The sequence below is a fragment of the Phocoena phocoena genome, chromosome 15, assembly GCF_963924675.1.
Source record: "Phocoena phocoena chromosome 15, mPhoPho1.1, whole genome shotgun sequence".
Classification (NCBI taxonomy): domain Eukaryota; kingdom Metazoa; phylum Chordata; class Mammalia; order Artiodactyla; family Phocoenidae; genus Phocoena; species Phocoena phocoena.
Window position 1 is genome coordinate 15888956 of NC_089233.1, and position 14596 is coordinate 15903551.

The window sequence follows — 14596 nt, forward strand, 5'->3', positions numbered from 1 at the left end:
CCAGCGGGGGAAACTGGCCGCGGACGGACACTTCCTGTGCGGAGGGAGGGGGACGGCCAGCCGCAGCCCACCCAGGGGCTGGGAGGCCAGACGTCGGGGTCCCGGGCGGGGAGCGGTATCCGGGGGCGGCAAGGGGAGTCGTGAAGTCTCTCATCTCCGAGGTCACGACGTGTGGGGGCCTGTGAGGACCCCAGGGCAAGCCGAGACCTTGTGGGTGGGGGCGGGGCCGCGGATAGGGGAGGGGCCCAGCGGGCCGGAGAGGCCCAGGGTCAAGACGTCCGGCCTCAGGGGCCGGGGCTGGACAGCCGGGTCCCCTGGGTGGCGCTAAGCGGGCGGGCGGCGAGGGCCCGGGTCTCGGGGCACTCAGACCGGGTCGCAGGATCGTCCGCCATCGCCACTGCCGCCGCACTGGGAGCCGGCGGGGATGGAACGGGAGGCGTCGCCGTGGGGCCTCGAGCCCCGGGATGTGCAAAGTCCTGACGAAATGGGGAGCCCCGAAGGGTCTCTCAAAGGTGAGGGAGGGAGCGCCCCTCCGAGGAGCGTGACTGGGAGCGGGAGAGGGGGTTGTAGTGGGTGGGAGGGGAAGAGAGCCGGGGGCTTGGACACCTGGGACTTGGAGGGGGCGGGGGCGGGGACCCGGTGTCCTGGGTTTGCTGAGGGGGAGGTGGGAATTTCAGCACTTGCCCGAGGGCCAGCGACCCTGCTTGAGGAGGAGGGAAAGGTTTGTGGCAACTAATGGTGGGACCCAGTGACCTTCCAGGCCCCACACAATCTGGGTTTTCTGTAATTCTCTGATCCTGCAGGCAACATGAGTGAGAATGAGGAAGAGGAAATTTCTCAGCAAGAAGGCACAGGGGACTATGAGGTGGAAGAGATACCTTTTGGGCTTGAACCCCAGAGCCCTGGGTTTGGGCTACAAAGCCCAGAGTTTGAACCCCAAAGCCCCAGGTTTGAGCCTGAGAGTCCAGGTTTTGAGTCCCGAAGCCCTGGTTTTGTACCCCCAAGCCCTGAGTTTGCACCCAGAAGCCCTGAATCAGATTCTCAGAGCCCTGAGTTTGAACCCCAAAGCCCTAGGTATGAGCCCCAAAGCCCTGGGTATGAACCCAAGAGCCCTGGATATGAACCCCGGAGCCCTGGGTATGAACCCCGGAGCCCTGGATATGAATCTCAGAGCTCCAGGTATGAATCCCAGAGCCCGGGGTATGAACGGCAGAACCCTGGATTTGAACCCCAGAATCCTGAGTTCAAAACCCAGAGCCCTGAATTTGAAGCTCAAAGTTCCAAATTCCAGGAAGGTGCAGAGATTCTTCTGAATCCTGAGGAAAAGAATCCCTTGAGCATCTCCTTGGGAGTCCACCCTTTGGACTCTTTCACCCAGGGGTTTGGGGAGCAGCCCACTGGGGGCCTGCCCCTAGGGCCCCCTTTTGAGATGCCCACAGGGGCCCTGCTGGCTACACCCCAGTTTGAGATGCTCCAGAATCCCCTGGGCCTGACGGGGACCCTTCGTGGTCCAGGCCGACGGGGTGGCCGGGCCAGGGGTGGGCAGGGCCCGAGGCCTAACATCTGCGGCATCTGTGGGAAGAGTTTTGGGCGGGGATCCACCCTGATCCAGCACCAGCGCATCCACACAGGTGAAAAACCCTATAAATGTGAGGTCTGTAGCAAGGCCTTCTCCCAGAGCTCTGACCTCATCAAACACCAGCGCACGCACACGGGTGAGCGGCCCTACAAGTGTCCCCGTTGCGGCAAGGCCTTCGCTGACAGCTCTTACCTGCTTCGCCACCAGCGCACGCACTCTGGTCAGAAGCCCTACAAGTGCCCACACTGCGGCAAGGCCTTCGGCGACAGCTCCTACCTCCTGCGGCACCAGCGCACCCACAGCCATGAGCGGCCCTACAGCTGCCCCGAGTGTGGCAAGTGCTACAGCCAGAACTCATCCCTGCGTAGTCACCAGAGGGTGCACACCGGGCAGAGGCCCTTCAGCTGTGGCATCTGTGGCAAGAGCTTCTCCCAGCGCTCGGCGCTTATCCCCCACGCCCGCAGCCATGCCCGCGAGAAGCCCTTCAAGTGCCCTGAGTGCGGCAAGCGCTTTGGCCAGAGCTCGGTGCTGGCTATCCACGCCCGTACCCACCTGCCGGGTCGCACCTACAGCTGCCCCGACTGCGGCAAGACCTTCAATCGCTCCTCCACGCTGATTCAGCACCAGCGCTCCCACACGGGCGAGCGGCCCTACAGGTGCGCCGTGTGTGGCAAGGGCTTCTGCCGCTCCTCCACGCTGCTGCAGCATCACCGGGTCCACAGCGGGGAGCGGCCCTACAAGTGCGATGACTGTGGAAAAGCCTTCTCTCAGAGCTCCGACCTCATCCGCCACCAGCGGACCCACGCGGCCGGCCGGCGCTGACCTGGGGCCCCGTCGGGGTGGGGAGGTGGTGGGCAGAAGAGAAGGGGACAGGGAGCTAGAGAAACCTTGAGAGAGAATAGGGGAAACGCTGGAGGAGGGAGGAGTCGAGGGTTCTAGGAGGAGAGGGGGCCGGGATGGAGGAAGCGACATGACACGGAGACTTATGGGAAATGGGCTATGAAGAGGGGTTGGAGGGAGGCCAAGCTGGCAGCCGGAGGCTCTGGGAGAGATCCAGAAAGGTCAGCAGAGAGCTGGCCTCAGCAGCAGCATGCCCCTTGGTGGAAGCCTGGCTTGGCAAAGTGCTAGGTGGGGGTGGGGGGAGGGGGGTTGGGTTACTTAATTAGAGTGGGTAGCTTAGATTGGTAGCTACTGAGACCCTCGTTGAGTCAGGAAGGGGTGAGGGTAGGCGGGGCGGGGAGTGGGGCCCCGAAGCTTGGCCTGGCTTCTGAGTGCAAACCCCAGCCTCCCTTGTCTTCCTCAGGCTTTGGAGCCCCTGAATTTGAGTTCAATAAAAACCTTTATGTGGTAAAAGAGACTTGTCCTTAAAATGTGTGCACGGATAGTGCCCCGGGCAGTGGGAGGTACTAGGTCATCACTACAGCCAGTGAAGCTGTAAGCCCTTGTCTGGGAAGTGCTTTTATATTAAGTGTTTCAGTTGAATCTTATAAACTGAGGCTCAGGAGACATGACTTGCCCATATCTGTGCAAGTTCACGTCCTGTGCTTTGAATGCTGCACAAACACAAAGGGGGTCCAGTGCAGGTGTGAGAAAACCCTCAGCCTTGTGGGGGTCCCTATTCCCAAACACGGAGGGTCTGTCCTTGGGCCAGAAAACAGACCCTGATTCTCATATCCAGACCTAGTGCCCGCGTTCCAGCTCTCTCAGGCTCCCAGCAGCCAGCTGGGCTGTCCCCTCCCCGCTGCCAGCTGGAACCTCTAGCCACCCCTCTGTGCACACTGTGACTGACCGGAATTATAGGGATTGTCTGCAGTTCCAACCCCACCCATAGGGGGAGCATACTGGACCCAGTAAGAAGGTTGGACAACTTCAGCCTTTAAGACCCACTAGGCTGGTCCTTTTTAGGACCATGTTGTTACCACCCCATCTCTATCCTACTTTCACATCTGAGCCTCAGCCTCCTAACACTTGGCTCCTCAGGAAATGATGGGGAGTTGGTGCCATCAGTGATTCTGGGGGAATTCTGGAGTGTGCCCTGTCGTGAACTTAGCTAAGGAAGACAGGCCACGCCTCAGGGAATTACTCAGCTGCAGGGCACAGCTTGAGATGAACACCTGCTAAGTTCCCTATGAAGGAGACGTTCAGACCATGTCTGCCTGGCTCCACCTGCCCCCAGCAGCTCAGCCTCACAGGCGAGTGGGGAGTCATCGCTCCACAAGGCCTCTTGGGCCTCAGGATCCTGACATCACCCTCGGCCCCGCGCCCATCCTCAGGCCTTATAACTTGTCAAGGGCAAATAACCTCACTAAGCACATTTCAATCCAGCCTCTCATGATCTACCAACTCCGGAAAGGTGCCCTAGAGATCGTGTAGTTCAGTACGGTTTGGTGTGTTTAGTGGTTTTCAAAGATTAAATTTTGGATGTAGAACATTACTTTTCAAGGGAAATCTCACAGTCTTTTAAAGACCTTTGTAAACTTTATGCACATTTTTGTACAGCCACCCTACCACACATAATTTCAAATATTAAAAAACCCCAACTCCTGCATTTAATATAGTTCATATATGTAACTGTATATGTCGAACAGTACTGCATTTGACTACCTGACATATTACATTTGTAGACATTTACTACAACATTTATTTCAATTATACAATTTAATCTCCTTATTTTGTTTTTTTAAATTTATTTATTTTTGGCTGCGTTGGGTCTTCACTGCTGTGTGTGGGCTTTTTTAGTTGCAGCGAGCAGGGGCTAGGCTTCCTTGCAGTGCGTGGGCTTCTCATTGCAGTGGCTTCTCTTGTTGCGGAGCACAGGTTCTAGGTGCGTGGGCTTCAGTAGTTGTGGCTCTTGGGCTCTAGATCACGGACTCAGTAGCTGTGGTGCATGGGCTTAGTTGCTCCGAGGCACGTGAGATCTTCCCGGACCAGGGCTCGAACCCGTGTCCCCTGCATTAGCAGGTGGATTCTTAACCACTGGGCCACCAGGGACGCCCTAATCTCCTTATTTTGGAGTTGAAATTTTCTTCGGCTCCCAACTGTAGGCACTTGAAAGCTAGAAGGACCTGGGTACAGTGCCTGTGGTGCTTAATTGATAAAGTAGCCCTGGTATTTGGGGTCCTTTTGGCCACACCACGTGGCTTGCAGGATCTTGGTTCCCTGACCAGGGATTGCACCCATGTTCTCAGCAGCGAAAGCACAGAGTCCTAACCACTGGACCGCCAGGGAATCCCAGCAGCCTTGGTATTTAACTGGTTCAAATGAGGGTGGGAACTTAGCTGCTTAGACTCTACCCCTCTCTTCATGACAGCTCCTGAGGTACCTTCAGGTGCCAGGCGGAGCAGACCAAACCCAGAAAGGACATGTGTGTTCCCCAAGGTCGAGGTGGAAGGGCTAATGGAAGAGCTCCAGCACCAAGTCTCTTGACTTGTTGTCAGCCTGCTGCTTTTACTACACCCTCCTCCTGCACAATAGACCAACCATTTCTGTCTACCACCATTAGCACTTATACGCTAGGAACAGTGATCAGCAGTTTACACGTGTCATTTAACGCTCAGAGCGACTCTGAGGTGTAGACTGCTATTATTCCTGTTTAACAGATGAAGAAAGGAATCCCAGAGAGGTTAAGGAAATTGCCCCACATGACACAGCTAGGAAGCAGCAGAGCCTGGTTTCCATACTAGGGTTCACTGGGTTTTGACCATTTTCCTAACGATACTAAGATGTTATTTACTTTTTTTTTTTTTTTGCGGTACGCGGGCCTCTCACTGCTGTGGCCTCTCCCGTTGCGGAGCACAGGCTCCGGACGCGCAGGCCCAGCGGCCATGGCTCACGGGCCCAGCCGCTCCGCGGCACGTGGGATCCTCCCGGACCGGGGCACGAACCCGCATCCCCTGCATCGGCAGGCGGACTCTCAACCACTGCGTCACCAGGGAAGCCCCTATAGCTTTTTTGTTGTTGTTATTTACTTTTTTTTCACTCTGTTTTTCCCATAAAGAACTGTTTTCTAGAAGCTGCATGACATGTGATGACATATGTCATCACTCTGATGGCTTGCATGGAATGTAGGCATGGATGTTCTTATGTTTTAAGTTTTTCTCCGGTTTAATTTCTAATTGGGTAAAACCAATAGATTTAACCCATATACATTTAGGGCCACTGAATCAAACATTTATTGAACAATACCTTTGTGCCAGCCCTGGTGAGGGGTCGGTGTTGGTAATGCACGTGAGGCCTGAGTCCTGCCTTCCAGAATCTCCTAGTCTTGAGAGAGGGACCCACAGAGTCAGCATCACGTGCCCCGATGAGCCATAAACAAAGTGGTGATGAATTGGGTCCTTTGTCCAGGAACCAAGGGGATGGGAAAAGCTAGGAAGTATCAATACTTTGAAGTAGAAAGATTTTAAAGGATAGAAAACAGGTGGAAACAACAAGGACCTACTGTATAGCATAGGGAACTGTATTTGATATCCTGTAATAAACCATAATGGAGAAGAGTTCAAAAGAAAAGGAAACAGGTGGAGGTGGACAGGCTGGCAAGGGGAACAGCACGTGTGAAGGCACAGAGGCAGGAAGGATGCATAGGTGTTTGAAGACAGTGCTCTTTTTTTTTCTTCTTCTTTTTTTTTCCTTTTTTGGCTGCACAGCACGGCATGCAGGATCTTAGTTCCCCAACCAGGATCGAACCCGTGCCCCCTGCAGTGGAAGCGTGGAGTCCTAACCACTGCACTGCCAGGGAACTACCACAAAGACAGTACTCTTGAGCGAGTTGGAAGAGAGATTCCTTGGCGTGATGACAGCAGGTCTGTTCCTGAAATGAACCTCCCAGATCTTCTGTGTTTTGTTGCCAGCCTTGATGAAAATATTTACTTTTTCCTCGTGTCACAGAATCTCGCTTCCTCAGAGAGACTTTCCCGCCCACCTATGTAAAAGGGTCCTCTCCATCACCCCCTACCCCTTGTCCCTCTTCACTTTCTTTACGGCCCTATCACTACCTGGAATCACATTTCTACTTTTTCGCTCTGTTTTCCCACTGAAGTGAAGCTTCCCGAGGCCAGGGACTTGTCTGTCATGTTCACAAGCAGGTCCTCAGACTCAGCACAGGGCCTGACACAGAGTGCTCAAGAAATCCTGCAGGAATGAATAACTTATGAATGAATAACTTATGCTTCATGAGGCTTACAGATCATTTCATGTACTTTTAGCAGTTCAGTGATACTCCTGATGGTCAAAACATTTTTTCCCTCTCTAGGAAAATAAGCCTCACTTCTTCCTTCCTGATGTCTTGCTTTGGAGCCAGCCGCATGGTTCCTTGGAGGCTGGACCAGAAGGGGGTGATGAGGTTGGAGAGGCCGGTAGGCTTTGAAAGCCTGTGTGCCCAGCTCAGGAATGTCCACTTACTCCGCTGTAGGCAGAAGGGAGCCATCAAAGGTCACTGCTTGGGGGACCAAATGTTGCTTCTCACCTCCCACTGCTGGACGCGAGCTGACCTTAGAGTTACTCAATATTCCCCCGGTGTCCTACTGACCACAAGAGGGCAGCAGTGACTGGTCCCCTCTGTTCCTTCTAAGGCAGGGGTGGGGGGGTGGGGGGAGGTGGTTTCAGGGTCAAGGCCCAAAAACCATTTCTTTAAAAAAAGGGGGAGGGCATAAATCGACTATACCTCAATTAAAAAAAAAATTTTAAGCGGGGGTATCAGAGAAGGTCTATTCTCACAGCTTAATAAATTGTCAATGCCTCCCTAACCTTTCCTCATTTTCTGTGTCTCTCTCGCTGCTTCCTTTGAATGAACTGACAACGTCCTGCACATGTCAGTTTCTGAGGGTCATCACGGCAAATAGAAAAAGGAGAAGGAGAAGGAGAAGGGAGAAAGGAAAGAAAAAAAGAGTTGACTCTTTTGGTCCCACTTAGTGGGAGGGTTGAGAAGGAAATGTTCTTTTTTTTCTGGCCACGCCAGGTGGCTTGTGGGATCCCAGTTCCCCGCTCAGGGATCGAACCCGGCTCCTTGGCAGTGAAAACTCCAAGTTCTGACCACTGGAATTCCCATTTAATTCCAGGAAATTTTCATTTAATTGAGCCAGGCTGGAATGTCGCACCAGCACAAAAACATCACAAAATTGGGCAGAATTTTTAATTTATTTGGTAAATATGTACAGGTGCTGTGCTTGGCACTGGGAGCCAGGTAAACGGACATAGTTTCCATCCTTGATGGTGGGGGCCACAGTGGGATGTGATGGAGTACGGGGTGGGGCTGTGGAGGGAGGGGGCAGGCGCCTGGGGCAGACTGAGCCTTGTCGGATGGGGTTGCCATGGGGCCCATCCAAGCTTTTTTCTCTATCTTCCCACAGGCACCCTCACAATTCAGTGAAATTGTCTGGTTCTGTGATACCACCAGGGGTCCCAAGGTGAACAAGAAAGGTATGATCCTTACCCCGCTGGAGTCCACTGTTTAATTTAAGTAAATCACTTAACAATTAACGAATATGATCAGTGCTATGCAGGACAAGTGTGGGGTAGTGTAAGCGTGTATAATATGGGAACCAAACTGAGTTGGGGTTGGGGGGTTGCCCTGCGGAAGTTATGTGTGAACTGAGATCTGAAGGCTGAGAGAGGGTTAGGCAGGAAAAGGAGGCAGGAGGAATGTTCCAGGAAGTGAGAAGAGTCTGGGTGAAGGAAGGAGCTGGGCAAGTGAAAAGGCTGGTTAACTGGCGCTTAGAAAGGGAGGTGAGCTGTCTCGAGAAGAGGCTGGGAAGGGAACAGCCCAGTTTTGCAGACGTTGGAAGGCCTATTAAGGAACCTGACTGTTAGCCAAAGGGCAAGGGGTTTCCAGGAGCGATGTAGTGACACAGATGAGATTTGCTCTCTGGTAGGAGAATTGAAAGCTGACTGCATTCCAGGCAGGAGAGGATGCAACGCAAGGTTCTGGGGGCTTGAGGCCTCTGCGGACATCCAAGGGCAGGTGGGTATGAGGGCCTGGAGTGTCGCTAGGTCCTGAGATGACTGTTTCTCCAAAATTTAGATCAGATGCTCTCTTCCAGGGAAGGAAACTCACAGGGGCCGGTGGGAGCCAGGACCACGTGATAATTACAAGGCCTCACCTCTGTGGCCTTCCCGGCCCAGCCCTCAAAGGATCCTCACCATAAGCCTGCAAAGGAGGCAGGCAGGAATGGGCCCATGTTCAAGATAGGGAAAGTGAGGCTCACGGAGGGGCAGTGACTTGCCCAATGACACATGGTGAAATTCAGGTAGAGGCAGGCTGGCACCAGGCATCCCGAGTCCAGTCCTGGGCCTTCTGCATCCAGCTTGCACCTCAGTCCCTGCCACCTCCATCCTGGGCCTCCTTCTCGTGGAGGGGCTCCAGGCAGCCCGGGTCCTTGGCTTCTTCCCCAGACGCCGGCTGCCCAGCGTCTTCTCCAGTGGTTTCATTTGAAGCATCTACGGTCGCCTCCATCCTCTCCTTCAGGTTCCGTTTGAAGAAACCAACCTGTAGGAAGACAAGACTTGAGTAAACAAAGAGTCCACAGAGCCCTTTGGACCCTTCGGCCCCTGCAAAACATGAAAGTACCATTTATAGGGATAAGTCACACATGCCACAGACAGGTGGCATCTGCTCTGGGGATGGGGCGAGGGGATCTGCCACACCTGCTTCTTGGCAATATGTTAAAAAGCTGTACGTTTAATAGTTCATTCCTGAGGCTCATCAAAATGTCACGTACCATTATTGCGCGTGGGTGACTTGACAATATCTAGTAATACTGACAGCAAGAGCCTGCACTTATATAGGGCTTATTAGTAGGGGCCATACACTCTCTGGTGAAAGCTCAAAAGATATATATTCTTTGGCTCAGTAATACCAGCTCTAGGAATTGATTCTAAAAAACATCTGGACAAGTGTGCAAAGATGTTGGTAACAAGAGCCTTTTGGAACTTCCCTGGTGGCACAGTGGTTAAGAATCCACCTGTCAATGCAGGGGACACGGGTTCGAGCCCTGGTCCGGGAAGATCCCACATGCTGCAGAGCAACTAAACCCGTGCGCCACAACTACTGAGCCCGCGTGCCACAACTACTGAAGCCCGTGTGCCTAGAGCCCATGGTCCACAACAAGAGAAGCCACCGCAATGAGAAGCCCGTGCACCGCAACGAAGAGTAGCCCCCGCTCGCCGCAACTAGAGAAAGCCTGCGCGCAGCAACGAAGACACAACGCAGCCAAAAAAAACCTAAATAAATAATAATAATAAAAAAAGCGCCTTTTGGCACACAGTTTGAAAAAAAGGTCAATTCCAAACAATCTAAACATTTGTCAATAAGGATCTTGTTAAATAAAAGGTGAGGCATCCAGACAGTAGAAAACCACCCGGGTTAAAAAGCAAGAGGCAGGGACTTCCCTGGTGGTGCAGTGGTTAAGAATCTGTCCGCCAATGCAGGGGACATGGGTTTGAGCCCTGGTCCAGGAAGATCCCACATGCCGTGGAGCAACTAAGCCCGTGCGCCACAACTACTGAGGCTGTGCACCTAGAGCCCGTGCTCTGCAACAAGAGAAGCCACTGCAATGAGAAGCACGCGCACTGCAACAGAGTAACCCCAGCTCGCCGCAACTAGAGAAACCCTGCACACAGCAATGAAGACCCAATGCAGCCAAGAAAATAAATAAGTTTTTAAAAAAAATTATAAAAACAAAACTAAAGAGCAAGAGGCAAATCTGTTTGTGCTCAGACAGAAAGACATCAAGATATAATATCCAGGGGGAAGTACAAGCTCCCAAGCAGGATATACAGTAATGTTTTGTATACATCCACACATCCACTGGCTTTTCTCTCTCTCTCATGCTCACACATTCACATATACGTTAACAATAAAATTAGAACATGGAGGAATATAAACAAAATGGTTGTTAATGACAACCCTCTGGGGTTGCAATAGGGAGAAACTTTGATTTTCTATGTTTTCTTTTCTGGAATATTTGAGTTTTTCACGTGGAAACAGCTGCCCTCCAGCACTCTTTATCTGGCTAACTTCTACTCATCTTTCAAATCCCAACTCAAAGGCCACCTCTCTTGAGAGGCCTTTCTGGACTCCCCCCAACCTCAGTTAGGTCCCTGTATCATAGGCCCAGAGCACCTAGTATAGCCCCCATCATGTTCATGTCTGTGTCCCCCACGGACTGTGAGCATCTCAAAGCCATGGACCATGTGTGTGTTCTGTGCCCCTGTATCCCAGTGCCTGGCCCTCAATATGTGGGACAGTCCTTCTCCTTCCTCTCCCTGGGTACCCAGGTCTGGCTCTGCCAGTGCTTGTTGAGGGATGCCGGTAAAGTCTTGCTTGCCCTTTGGGCCTCAGTAGCCTTATCTGTAGAAGGAGGAGTAGGCTGAGGCCGCTTCTGGCTTTAAAGCCCCCTCATCTTGGTATTCTGCTCCCTGACTCCTGCCAATTCCACTCTCCCCAGCCTGGCTGGGTGCCCATTCCTCGCAGAAGCTCCTACCTTGTACAGAGCTAAGAAAATCAGTAGCAGCAACAAGAGTCCCCCGATACTGCTCAGCACGTAGAGATAGACCATTTCCTTCTCATATACAACGTCGACCTTCATGATGACCTGTGGGGAGAGGAGAGGTGGGGAGTGCAGGGAAGAAGCCGTTCCCACCCCTGACATTTCTTGTGAATCTGGCCTCAATCCCTAGGTCTCCGCATTTCCCATCTGGACTGTGTCACGCACGACATGGGGCTTGGGCCAGACCCCCTCTCCAGTACACCTTGCATTGCAGCCACCAGAATGAACAGGCAAATATGCACCACGGCCCCCTTAAACCCTTAAGAGTCTTCCCTTAGCCCCGGGATGAAATGCCAGAACCCCAGCTCAGCACGCAGTGCCTTTCAGAATCTGGCTTCTGCTTACTTTTTCAGCTGCCCCTTCCCTTCTCCTGCTCTGAGCTTCCTGCTCTTAAACCCATCTCGCCCACTCTCTCAACATCAGGCTCTGCACGTGCTGGGCCCCTCCCATCACGCCCTGCGTGTGGGGTGGGGGCCCCTTGGCTGAGTTGCCATCAAACCCATCTTGACCTTGTGGTCTGCTTGTGCCAAGGCTGATGGCTCTGGCTGTGGGGAGGTTCTTTTTTTTTTTTTTTTTTAATTTATTTATTTTTGGCTGCACTGTGTCTTCGTGGCTGTGCACGGGCTTTCTCTAGTTGCAACCAGCGGGGGCTACTCTTCGTTGTGGTGCGCGGGCTTCTCATTGCGGTAGCTTCTCTTGTTGCGGAGCAGGGCTTTTGGTGCACGGGCTTCAGTAGTTGTGGCTCGCGGGCTCTAGAGCGCAGGCTCAGTAGTCGTGGCGCACGGGCTTAGTTGCTCCGCGGCATGTGGGATCTTCCCGGACCAGGGCTCGAACCCGTGTGCCCTGCATTGGCAGGCGGATTCTTAACCACTGTGCCGCCAGGGAAGCCCTGTGGGGAGGTTCTTACAGCACTGAAGCCCAAACCTCCTCTGTGGCTGCCCACACTCCCAGCTCCAGCTCTCCTAGCTCTGCCCTGGATTCCTCCCGTTCCTCTGCTGCCCACTGTTCCCGGGTCTTCTGAGGAGGTAGAGAGATACCTGGGCCAGGGAGGCATTGCTGCCATAGAGGTGAAAGTGCTTGCTGCTGTTGAAGGAGATGGAGAGGGAGCTGCAGAGGCTGAACATGGAGGAGGCCTGTGGGAGGGAGGGGCGGGGTGGGGCATCAGGCCAGAGGGAACAAGGACCCAGACCCCACTGACTTCTGCCCCCCAGTGCAACTCAAGGGGCAGAGGCAGAAGAAAATGGCTCCTACTGGGTGCGCCATCTCTACCCCATTCTCTCCTGGAGCGTTCTAACGTGCCGTTTGCCATTGTTGGGAGGACATTTTTCCTATAAAGAACACCTAGGAATTATCTGTAGGCCCCTGAAAACAGTCCTGCGAATTTTAAACGAATCGTGGTCCGCTTTCATCTGCAACTGTGTAAACATTGGGGCTATTTCCTCAAGACAGAACAAAAAATGCAAGGAGGCTCTCTGGGGGGGAAGCCCACCCCCACCCCTCAAGGCCCCCCCAGAACCACTTGGAGTCTGTTGCCAGCTACCTTGATCTCCCCCACCAGCTCCACCGTCCCGATCACTTGGACGAGGATCTCCTGCCTGAAGACCACTGGGCAGCGGAACTCGGCTCCAAGTGAGCAAGGCTGCGGGAAGGAAAGCGGGGGGTCAGGGAGGTCTCCTCCCACCTGCCCTCTGGCCAGCCCCCACCCCAGTTTCTGAGGTCACGGCCCACACCTCAGCCACATCAGATGGACTCTCCAGTTCTTCACGGTGGCAGGTGACAGGAGGCTCCTGGGAAGGATGAGGCGAGGTCTTCAGTTAGTCCAGAGCTGAGAGGGGACGCCCGCCCCTTGAGGCCAGACCTGCATTCTTCCCCACTCTCAGATACGACCTTGCATCCCAGTTCTTCCCCACTGGCCCCTGGCAGATTCAATCATGCTCACTCCTGTTCCCACACATCTCTCCCCACCCCCACATCATGAGCTCACCCCCAGAGACCTGCGCGCCCTTCCCTCTGCGGCCCACACTCACCATCTGCACGCTCCACTTGTGCATGATGGGCCCCTCACCGTGAGGCTGTGGTACCCTAACCAAAGCCTCCAGGGCGGGCACATTGTGGTCATAGACAGAAGGCTGGATCCTCACCTGGTACAGAGGACAAGGGGCTGCAGAGCCCTGAATGCCACCCCAGATCCAATCCTGCTTGGCTGGGACCCAAGGGCCCACTCTTCATTAGGCAGTGGGCAATGGTCAACCATAACCTTACAGCATGGGTTCCACGCGCTTCTCTGCTTCCTCCATGTGGCTAACGCTTGCCCATCCTGCAAGGTACTGCTCAAACATCATCCCTGAAGGTTTGGCTGACTCTCCCACAGCATCCTCGTTCCCCAGCAAGATGGCAAAGCATCTGCTTGTGTGCGTTTATCCCCCCTAGACTGTGAGCTGTGAGAGGGCAGGAGCTGTGGCTCATTTCACCTGCAATTCCCTACGGCCTTGACACACTACCCAGCACATAACCAGCCTCGCAAAAAGTAGTTTTTTGAATGAGTGAAACAAGGAAGGACATTTAACAAGGATAGATGCAAAAATTATTTGGGAAAAACATATTGGCAAGTGCACTGAATTTATTTAAGAAACATTTCCTGGGGGTTCCCTGGTAGCTTACTGGTTAGGATTCCAGGCTTTCACTGCTGTGACCTGGGTTCAATCCCTGGTCGGGGAACTGAAATCACACAAGCTGTGCGGCGCAGCCAAGATTTTTTTAAAAAAAGCATTTCCTAAGTGCCTTTTATAAAAAAGATTTGTCTGTGCTAGGGCTGGAAGACCCAGAAATGTAGAAGAAGGTGACACAGGAGTAGCACCAATGAATCGCAGGTCAAGCAGGGAAATACATATCCAGTTTGTGGGGTTCTATCATTTATTCATTCAACAAACATTTGTGGACTCTTTAAAAGCATTAGTTAAGTTAAATTTAAATGGCCTAACGTTAAAGGCAGCATTTGAATTTAGCTGTAAAAGGTAGAGAGGGGATTAACAGATAAAGATGGGGGAAGCCAGAGGGAAGAGAAAATGCAGGGAATTGGAGAGCACCAGGTGAGTGTGATGTGGCGGAGGGTAGGGTGCCTGGGAAGGAGAGATAGGAGATAAAACTGGAAAGGAGACTTGGGATGAGGATCTGGTGTCCAGAGGCTGGAGGGCCAGAAGTTAGGGACCAACGACTAAGCAATGGGCAGTCCTGGAAGGCAGCCAAGGGGAAGATGGCTCCAGGGGGTAGCACACAGTGCAGGCATGGAATGGAAAGAAGTTGGGAGCCTGTGCCATAGTCCAGCTGCAAGAAGGTGAGGAACTCAGTCTGAGCAGTAGTGAGGTCAGAAGAGAGAAGAGGATATAGACAACAGGACCTCAGGAGACAGTGGAACCAAGTACAGAGGAAGGAGACGTTCACCCAGACTTGGAAGTTTTGCTTGAGGAAAAGG

The 14596-nt window shown here is 53.2% G+C and overlaps 2 protein-coding genes across 3 annotated transcripts in view; one reads left to right on the forward strand and one right to left on the reverse strand.

Annotated features, from left to right (window-relative positions):
- Nucleotides 1–314: 314 nt before the first annotated feature.
- ZNF768 (zinc finger protein 768) lies at nucleotides 315–2932 on the forward strand. The gene is made up of 2 exons (XM_065893550.1): nucleotides 315–512; nucleotides 804–2932. Exons 1-2 carry the CDS (start codon nucleotides 425–427, stop codon nucleotides 2399–2401), a joined length of 1686 nt encoding a protein of 561 aa, XP_065749622.1. The 5' UTR covers nucleotides 315–424; the 3' UTR covers nucleotides 2402–2932.
- A 5411-nt stretch (nucleotides 2933–8343) lies between these two features.
- Nucleotides 8344–14596, reverse strand: part of ITGAL (integrin subunit alpha L) — a 39308-nt gene continuing 33055 nt past the window's right edge. Inside the window, exons 26-31 of one of the 2 annotated variants that reach the window (XM_065892417.1) lie at nucleotides 13152–13265; nucleotides 12855–12911; nucleotides 12665–12763; nucleotides 12162–12257; nucleotides 11059–11169; nucleotides 8344–9062 (exon numbers count right to left, since the gene is read on the reverse strand). In XM_065892417.1, the coding sequence (XP_065748489.1) occupies nucleotides 8889–9062; nucleotides 11059–11169; nucleotides 12162–12257; nucleotides 12665–12763; nucleotides 12855–12911; nucleotides 13152–13265 (651 nt within the window). In that variant the 3' untranslated portion in view covers nucleotides 8344–8888. The remainder of the gene's footprint in view (nucleotides 9063–11058; nucleotides 11170–12161; nucleotides 12258–12664; nucleotides 12764–12854; nucleotides 12912–13151; nucleotides 13266–14596) is intronic. The other variant, XM_065892416.1, reaches the window with a different exon arrangement.

Coding starts and splice junctions, on each gene's coding strand:
- ZNF768 (XM_065893550.1), top strand. CDS start 425: ATGGAACGGGAGGCGTCGCCGTGGGGCCTCGAGCCCCGGGATGTGCAA. Junction 513..803: donor CCCCGAAGGGTCTCTCAAAG/GTGAGGGAGGGA, acceptor CTGATCCTGCAG/GCAACATGAGTGAGAATGAG.